Here is a 9,571-nt window from a genome sequence, read left to right as displayed (position 1 = left end):
TATACATAGTGTTTGAATGCTTGCAGTTGACCTTTGTTAAAAATAGATCAACAAAGGCTTTTGTCAGCTATTGCCATTTTCCTCTTGAAGTTAGCAAAGTCTTTGGTAATCACTTTGCTGCTGTTGTATGACAGTGTATTCCTCAGCTGTGCTTTTGATATGGGAGAGGCTGTAAAATGCAAGTGACAGAATATTTATTCACCAGTAATTCAAGAAAGCATGTTGATAATTCTGCTACTACTTGCCATGGATATATTCCAGTGTTGGGTTTTTTTTCCCTCAGAGCCATTACAGAAATACTTTCCAATGGATTTAGATATGCTGAAAAATATGAAAATAGATTTCAAATATGCTGAAAAAAGGATAGACCGCCAAAATGATTAGCACAGGAGTTTAAGCTGTGTTACAAAAATACCTACAGCGGTAAAGAATGTGAGATTTTGTCTAATTTCGAGAAACTCTGTAATTATTTTGGTTATTTTGGTATGAAAACAAACAAACAAACCAAACCAAACAAAAAAAACCCTCCACAAATAGGATTTCCTTTGTCAAAAGTTCTCCAAGGAACAAATGCACTAGTGGAACTTCAAGATAGTGACGATTGGCTGACAAAGGCTTGACTTCAGTCTTAAAACTCAGGCTACTGCCAGTCCAGCTGCTCACTTCTCCCCTGTATTTGAGGTATTTCCAACTATATTACTTAACAGTTTGAAAATAGTTAAAAGTGTAGGTCATTTTTATGGACATACCTCACTTTGAGTTGTTTTGTCTTCTAAAATACATGAAATTAAATGCAAAGCTGTGTCACCAAAATATTTAAATTCATGAAACTAGTTAAATTGCTTTTGTCTGTAAAGTTGCTCAAGTGCCTAGTTATTTACTAAATCCAAACCTTGATCACCAAGAACTTAGGAAATGTAAAAGTTTGGTCCTAAAATACCATTGATGTGTGCCTTTCACAGATGTGCCACAGGCTGCAAAGCCATAGCCTTAGTTCAGCTCCAATACCTACCTCTGAGATTCCTGACTTCTGGTGACCTGGAGTGGAATGTCTTCATGATATTTTAAAGCATCTTTTATTGTTTAAGATACTGATCTCAGAACTAGTTTTTCCAATTGGGCTCCGAAGAGTTGGTCTAGGGTTTAAGTCTTTCATGAAATCATCCATCTATTTTAAAACATCGAACCCAGCTGGTATGTGTCTGAGCAGACACTCTAGCTCTTAAAGCTCCTGTATTCGTTCATTTTGGTGCCTCGCCCCTTTCTGCAACCTGCAAAAAGCTCTTCGAGACTGAGCCATTAAAATCTTAGCTGGCGAGCTAGTGTTCGCGGAAACAGGTGCACACCAGCTTCCTAGCCGCCAGGAAGCAGGCTCAGCATTGCTAATGTTTGAAGCAAAGTTCCCGTGTTCTGTTTTCAGCCTTGAAGCAGTTTCTTAAAGGCAGCTGCACGTCAGCATGGGGAGGGCGAGCCTGTGGTTTCTATCACTCATACGTTGTGATGGATGGAGATGTCTCCTGTGCTCACGCCTTGTCGTTTATGTGTGGGACAGGGGAGTTACAAAGCTGGAGCGGGGGGGACACGTGCAGGGGTGGCGAGGTGTCCGGCGTGTGGCATGGGGTGGTTGAGAACGGGCGCAGCTGCAAGACGCAGCGTGTGCCCCGCAGCGAAGGGGCAGACGCCTCCGGAGGAGAGATGCGCAGCGCGGGAGGCGGGTCCCATCCCCCGGCTTTGGCCGGGGAGTCCGCGCCGCTGCCGCCTCCCACCCGCTGGCCCGGAGCCCGGGGAGGGAGAAGGCGACGGCTCCTCCCCGCTCCCTCCCCTCTCTCTCCCCTCTCGTCCGGCGGCCGAGCCGCCGCCACTCGCATGGGTCGGGCGGCGCAGCGAGCCGGGCGCCCAGAGCACGCCGGCGGAGCCGGGGACGATGCTGGCGGCCGCGGCCCTGTGCGCCGCCGCGCTGGGCTGGGCTGCGGGGGCACGGCTGTTCAGCGGTAAGGCGGTGCGGGGTGGCGGCCCCTCCGCTGGCCCGGCTCCGCGGAGCGGGGTCGGCGCTGAGGGTGCCGGGGCGCGCGGGGCGCCGGACACGGGGCTCGCAGCCCGGTCGAGGCTCGTCCCGGGCCCGAAGCGGGCACGTCAGCTCCGCCGGCCGCTCCCCTCTCGCGCCGGGGGGGTTTGGCTGCCTGGGGCAGCCGTTGCGACATCGGCAAGGGCGTGTGTGCGCTGCCTCGTGCAGTGGTCGTTCCCGTCTCGCGCCGCAGCGGGAGCTGGCCCTGCCCTGGGGAGACCTCCACATCCTCCGCGCTGCGTGGGAGCACCCCTGCGTCCCCCCGTGAGGGGGCACGCCGATAGTCCACTTCCATTTTCTTCTTCCAAAGAGAAACCCGTCCGCTTTCTCTGCTGCGTTTCTGCCTCGGTTCTAGGAATCTTCAATAGTGTCCTCGCCAACAGAACTACTCTTGTCAGCCAGCCCTCAGTGGTAATTACCAGCCTGGCTGAGTTTCCAGCCCACGCTAGGTTGTCCTACTCTTCCTCTACAAAATCTCGTTTGATTATCAGTCTGTCCTTATGGTCTTGTGCAAAGGAATATCGCCTACTTGGACGCCTTTCATAGGAATAGATACATGGCAGCTCAAGGTTGGACCAGCAGTATTTTTGTGTGTAGTACCCGAACTAGGCAGTCTAGTCTGGTTTTAGGGCACAGAATAGCCAGTCTGGGGCAAGTTTCTGTCTGACTTCATAGGTTGATATATTCAGCAGGAAGCCTGAACACGGTCACCCATGAAATGTTCATGTTATTCCAACATAAGGCAAATAGTTTTATTAAATCTACAAATATATTTTTAATACTGCCATGCTCTTGTCTGCAGTAGGACTTTTGTGGGAGTGAGTTAGAGGGCTCAGCTGCCAGCTGTGAGGTCGGAGTGTATTTCTTTTCATGAATTTTTACTTCTCAGTATAATTGACTCATCCCTAGTCTTGCATTACCAAGGCTCACTGAAGTCAGCAGGCTTTGAGGCAGATCCCATGTAGGCAATGAGGAGATAAGGGGAAAACACAAGGAACCCCTTCAGCGTTCGTTAGAGCTACACATCCAATTACCTAAACTATATTTGGAAACCTAACTAGCCATGAAGTCTAGACAGTAATCAACTACAATAAATTTTTTCCTTAGCTGAAAGCAATGGCAAGTTTGGCTGATGAGACAGAGATTTTCTGCCAGTTACTGGGGAAAAAAAAGTGTTTGTGTGTCAGAAAGGAGCCCAAGTGCAGTTTGTGACGCTATTTCTGGACAGTTGCTGCAGCTTTTTAATAACAATGTGCTGTCTGTGTTTTTCCTGTGTCTTTCACAATAGCAGTGGACATATCCCTCAGAAGCGGTAAGGTTTTTTTGCCTTTTTCACCAAGCCTGCATGAGTATTACAAAGAGAAACACAGGTTATGCCTAGACATGCACTTTTAAATACTGCTTTTGTAGTAGAGCCAGTTTTAATTTCTGTGTTAAATGTTAGCAGACTCTGTGATTCCGAGTTACTGAACTTGTTCAAAAATTCCAGTACAAAAGGTGTTTAAATCCCCGCTCTTAGAGTGGCCACGCAGGAACATACAACAATAAAGAAAAGCCAGCATGTATCCCATAGAGGGGCTTATAATGACCTGTCCTGACATCCCATTTGTTCTAAACACATTACAAATGTTGCTAAATGTTTTTCTTCTGTAAAAACTGTAGGTTAGCAGATTGTGTCTGCTATGTGTTTGAAAAGAAATATTTACTGAGTAAAACAAAACTGCTTGTTTCCACAGTCTAAATATTGGGACTCCTCTGCTGAGAAACATACAAGTGCATAGTTTTAGATTATGTGTCATTTCACTTCGATCTTTACTTTCCTTGTAATCAAAATAAGCCATGCTGCTTCATGCATGAGAAAGTTCCTTGGCTTATGATAGACTGAAAACAGACACTGTTTTTTTCCTGGGCAGTCAGTAACATTACAGTGCAGAGCAATGCTTAGTATTGGACTCTCTGAACACATCTTGATACACTGCAGTATATGCTCCGTGAAACTATTACATATGCCCCAGAAGATAAGTTATTGTTATCTCTGCTTGTGTAAGAGGATCTCTAATTTTAACCATTTAAATTCCTTAAAGGAAAAAAAAAAGTTGTCTTGAACCCTTGTAAAGGAACTCCCTTTTTAAAAGGTTGCATGTGTCAGCTGGCTCTCTGGCGCAGCATCGCTTCTTTGTAAGAAACTCCTAGGGTCTTCAAATTACAGAGGGAGATGAGAAGTACAGGACACGAAAGAGCAGTGCTGTGCAGATCAACCTAAACTGTTATATGTAGTAAGAAAAATTTGGAGATGCCATTTGCCAGTCCAGGAATACAAGAGTTTTTTTACCTATGTCGTATTTTCCATATAAACTATCGTATAGTGCAAAACTCAAACAAATGGAAGTATGAGCATTCACTTTTGGTATTAACCGGCATAGTTTCTATAACAGACTTCTTTCCGTTTCTGCAGGACAGACAGTTTGCTGGGGTGGAACACAACGACCATGCTACAAAATAGTTTATTTTCATGATGCTTCACGCAGGATCAGCTATGAAGAAGCACACCTTGCCTGCAGAGCTGATGGCGGACATCTAGTCAGTATTGAAACAGAAGCAGAGCAAAGACTGATTGAAAAATTTATTGAGAGTCTCTTGGCTTCTGATGGAGATTTTTGGATAGGGCTTAGGAGGAAAAAGGAGGAGGAAGACAATAGCACAGAGTGTCAGAACTTCTACTTCTGGTCAGATGGCAGCTCATCCAAGTACCGGTAGGTACTCATGAGTGAGAAGTAGTTGGAAGCAACCTGGTCAGGGACTGTCACCCACCTTTAGCAATCAGAAAGGATTCTTTTAAAAGAATCAAGCAGTGTTGTCCCAACTGTCATCTTTGTTCCTTCTGCAGTCACTGATGAGTGGTAGTATCTCCAGAGAGTCATTAATCCCATCCAGATATGAGAGAGAGAAAAATAACCCTCTAGAGACCCTGCTCTCTCTCTGTTGCTCTATATGAGAGACCTAAAGTGTCTAGCTTGGGCTAGATTGATAATTTTTGATTGCTAAAAGGAGGTGGAAGCGATCTGGTTTTAAAAATCTCCCATTAGGTATGTACAAAATATGTGCTTTGACCTGAAGGTTCCTGCACTTCAGACCCCCTGAAGTTTTGTCCCCAACGTCCTGAGTGATAGGCCCTTCTCCTTCCACCTGCTGAGTGAATAGCAATTTTTTTTCCTGTGAGACAGTAAAATCAGAAAGCTGCAGTATTTATTGTAGACATGAAAAATTAAAATTTTCACAACATGTGTTAGATTTCTGCCTCCTTGTTTTAAGGCGAGTGGAACCATAGCATTTGCTGTAATTAAAATATAAAGGCAACAACATTTACAACCATTACAAGTTCGCTAGAGTTTTTTCCACTACTTTCACATTTCTGTTCAGCATAGAACCAAAATGTGTTTAGCCTCAAACATGGCACTAGGAGAGGAAGGGAGTAAGGGAGGAATACAACATTGTAATGATTGACAAATTACTGCTTTAACATGTGTGGGTTTTTTCCCATGTTGAATACCTTGGTATATCGAATTATTTATATTGTATGGATCAGCTTTCAGAAAGTGCTTGGCATGCAGAACATTGCTTGTTCCAAAATTAGTGGGCATTGAACATTTTTCAGAATCAGGACACAGTCTTAGAAGTGTTTCTCTGAGATGCATAAAATAGTATTACAGAGTGCTAAATAGTGAAGCCTACTTCTGGTGTACCACTTGGAAAGACCTACTCAGTTTTCCAGTGGTAAAGTTTATTATTAAAAAAAATAAAAAAACTGCAAGACAGGGTTTTTTCATGTTAGTGTTTTTCTAGACAGAGAAAAACAGATCCTTAGCTTTTTAATTTTCTTATTAAGTAGGTGTCAAAATTTTGCAGTCATTGGGCACTGAGGCCAGAGAGCAAAAATAATTTTGTTAGAGATTTTGCACAGGTCTAAAATTGTGTAGAGAAAGTCAAAGTTCTCCTGAGCTTTTACTCAGCCTTGCAGAGGAGTTTCAGGCAGTGAGGTACTCAGATCTTCGCTCCTTAATATCTGTTGAACGTCTTGCTCGCTGAGTTTTCTCTGAAGGTTAAGAATTCCAAAAAGAGGAGATACACTGTAAATAATTGTATGCTATTGTTCCTACTTTTACACAGTGGAAGCGGGGGGTAAGGGTGGGGTGTGCTGAGCTGTAATCCTCTTTGATTCTGCCCTCTGTGGTGCCCTGTGTGCTGTATTCCCATCTGAGCTTCTGCAGTACCATGGAAAGTGACATCAGGTCTTAGATGACATGTTTGTTGTATTTTCTTAGGAACTGGTATGTAGATGAGCCATCCTGTGGGAGTGAAATCTGTGTTGTGATGTACCACCAGCCATCTGCCCCACCAGGTGTCGGAGGTCCTTACATGTTTCAATGGAATGATGACAGATGCAACATGAAAAATAACTTCATTTGCAAATATTCTCTTGGTAATGAGTCATTCTGTAGCTTTAAAAACTAACCTGCTCCCAGGAGGTCACAGCAACACATAGGGAAACTGTTTTCTTAGCTTCACTGGAAAGATCTGGTGGGAGACAGATATCTTTAAATTTATGCAAGTCCTGGGGAAAACAATCTCAGAATCTAATATCTGTAGCTACTTGCCTTGTGACTTACATGAATTCTTAGAGGATTTTTATAAAGTATTGGAGATTTCAAATGGGGCCTGGACGAGAGAGAACACTAAAGAAGGATGCTCATTTTATTTGACTATATTCAGTACACTTGGTCTCTCTACTCAAGCTTATGAGGAAATTGTGCATATCTTTTTTTTTCTTTTAGAGAAGCCAACGAATGCTCCAATAGAGAATTCTCAAAGAGGTAAGTTACAGATATTTGTTTGGGGCTTTTTTAAATGATATTCTAACTTTCAGTAGAAATACTCTCTGTTACATACATTGTCAAGGACACTCCCAGACTGAAAACTTACTGAGCAAGAAGCTTCCTTGCAGTTTGCACTTTCCTCGCACTCTTCTATAATCCATTCTGCAGGAACAGTGTCTTGCTGTTGTTGATGCGGTATCTGGGACTGCTGGTCATGCTGCAGAAATCTAAGCCAAAGAGCACCAGTACACCTTATACATCTTTGCAGCTGTCAGTCTCTTCAGTCTCCTCTCACCCTCACTTTCTATGATTCTTAAACTCTTTCAAAAAACGTCTGCAATATTAATTAAGCTGCTTCTTTCCAGATGTTGCAACAGAGCCCTTGAACCCAGTATTCCCAGAAGTACGCCGTAAGAAAGATGCTAATGTAACAGTTATAGAAGCCAAAGGTATGTTGTGCATTCAACAGCTGGCCTGTTCTCTCTCTAACTATGCAGGCACTCATTTCTGACAAGTGGCTGCGAACAGTCAACATTTCAGTTTGAAGTGTTTGACTCTAAGTGCAGAAGACTGAATTGAGAAAACTGCGTCTGAAAAAAAACCCCAAACTTCTCTCATCTTTTCCAGTACAAACCTAAACTGATTGCTTTGGCTGTCAAAATGTTCTAAATATAAAGCTGTGCAAAGTATTTGGGGTCTGAAAAAGGTAATTTTAATTTATTGAACCACTTCTGAATGTTCAAATTTTAATGTTTTCTTAGTAAGTCTATTATTAACTACGAAAACCTTTCCATTTCTTCTTACCCACTGACTTCGCTCCTACAAATTCCCCGATCATAAAAGACATTTTATGAAATCTTTTGGCTGAGGGTTCCTAAGATTTTAAAAGACAGCATATCACATTAACTTTCACTACTGTTGCCACCTTACAGCGAGACAGTGAGGCTTGTTGGTTCTTCATCTTAAGGATTTTAGCTTATTTTACTTTAGCCTGCTTAACTGGCCTCTGTTAGACTTGCTGCCTTTGAGAAGTAGATACTGCTAGATTATGAACAAGAATAGAATCCAGTTGATGTATGATGACGCTGCCTTTTGCAACTGTTAGTTTTTCTATGAAGTTCTGTGCATGTCAAACTCAACTGGAAGTGATTAAAAGCTCTAATCTAAATGTTACCCCTAGAACCTGTTCAGAGTCTTGCCTACATCCTTATTCCCAGCATTCCTGTGCTGCTTCTCCTGATGGTCATTACAGCCATCTTCTGGTTTTGGCTTTTTGTGAAGAGGTAAGTGACATTTTTGTATAATAAGTGAACCTGTGGTATCTTGTTCTGGCAATCATTTTACAGCTAGCTGCAGGATTCTGTAAGATGCTCTGGAGAGGATTGCTTTCAGCCACATAAACATTTAAAAAGTGGCATGGATGCTCCAGGATGAGTTATTTGTGAAGTAAAATTTTAAGTAAATCACATTATGCTATTTTATTATGTTCACAGACATATGGTAGTTAGGGAATAGTATAAAACAAGATGATGATTTTGAAGTGTTAGCATTTAAGTTTTCTTATTAAAGAAAAGATTTGAATTATCAGAAGATCCCCTTCAAAAGTGAAAAACATAGCGATAGAAATAAATAAAAAAGGATATATGTTTGGAGCAAATAACGTTTACCAATTTCCTCTCCTTGTTTTCCTTGTGTGCACAGTATCTCTGGTGGGGATGCTAGCTAGCTGTGGTTTTGTGTCAAGTTTTGCTGCCTCAGCATCTCAGCCAGCAGCAGGGTGCAAGGGTACCTCAGCAGGTCCTGCCATGGGACTGCCCCAGGCGTGCAGCCCGCTGCCACACACCTGGAATGGCAACTAATAACAAATGCCATCCTGGGTCCAGGCTCTGAGTGTCAGCTTTCCTCAAGCATCGTCATTAAATAACTGTAAGAGAGGTGTGGTATTATTTTGTAAAAAAGCATAGTATGACTTGTCCTCTTTCCACCATCCCTAAGGAGACAGGAGCAAATAGATGCAAGCCCAAAGGAGGAAGATGCATGGCTCTCTAACCCCAGGAGGAACAGTCCAAATCTGGATATTTACAAAGTAATCAAGAAGCAATCAGAAGCAGATCTGGCTGGAACTAGGCCTGACACTAAGAATTCTTCCTTCCGTACACAGGAAGATAAGGTGCTTGACAGCCTCTCCAGGGATTATGATGACATGGCAATGAATACATCAACAAGTGGCTTTGTGACATTGGCCAGTACTGAAAGTGGCTTTGTGACCAATGACATCTATGAGCTGTGTGGAGATGGTATGGGGAGGAGCAAGGAATCGGCCTGGGTGGAGAATGAAATTTATGGATATTAAGGAAATGGACAAAAAAAGCCAGGAATATGGATGACAAAGTGAATATCAATGCAAGTTAACCTGCCCTCCCTATGCACTTGTTTTAATAATAGTATATGTGATGTTTATCCTGGTTTTGCATCGTCCCTATGTTATTCTCTTTTTTGAAAGACTATGGGTTTTTAAAGATACAAACTGAAAAAATGTACATATTTTGCTTTGCATCGAGCCCCCTTTTGCCCCAGGAATGGCTTGTTAATTGTCTGGATTCTTTTTTGTACTCCAAAGATATGCCTTTGA

General features: G+C 42.9%; 1 protein-coding gene across 1 annotated transcript; it reads left to right on the top strand.

Annotated features, from left to right (window-relative positions):
* Positions 1-1,465: 1,465 nt before the first annotated feature.
* LAYN (layilin) lies at positions 1,466-9,292 on the top strand (the record flags this gene model as incomplete). Its single annotated transcript, XM_082009964.1, has 8 exons — positions 1,466-1,991; positions 3,354-3,377; positions 4,521-4,818; positions 6,388-6,545; positions 6,898-6,936; positions 7,305-7,388; positions 8,120-8,222; positions 8,935-9,292. The coding sequence occupies exons 1-8, from the start codon at positions 1,505-1,507 to the stop codon at positions 9,290-9,292; spliced, it is 1,551 nt and encodes a 516-aa protein (XP_081866090.1). The 5' UTR covers positions 1,466-1,504.
* Positions 9,293-9,571: the final 279 nt, after the last annotated feature.

Source organism: Phaethon aethereus (genome assembly GCF_964289735.1).
Source record: "Phaethon aethereus genome assembly, chromosome: 23".
NCBI lineage: Eukaryota > Metazoa > Chordata > Aves > Phaethontiformes > Phaethontidae > Phaethon > Phaethon aethereus.
The sequence above is the reverse complement of the archived record's forward strand: the minus strand, read 5'-3'. Positions and strand labels throughout refer to the sequence as shown.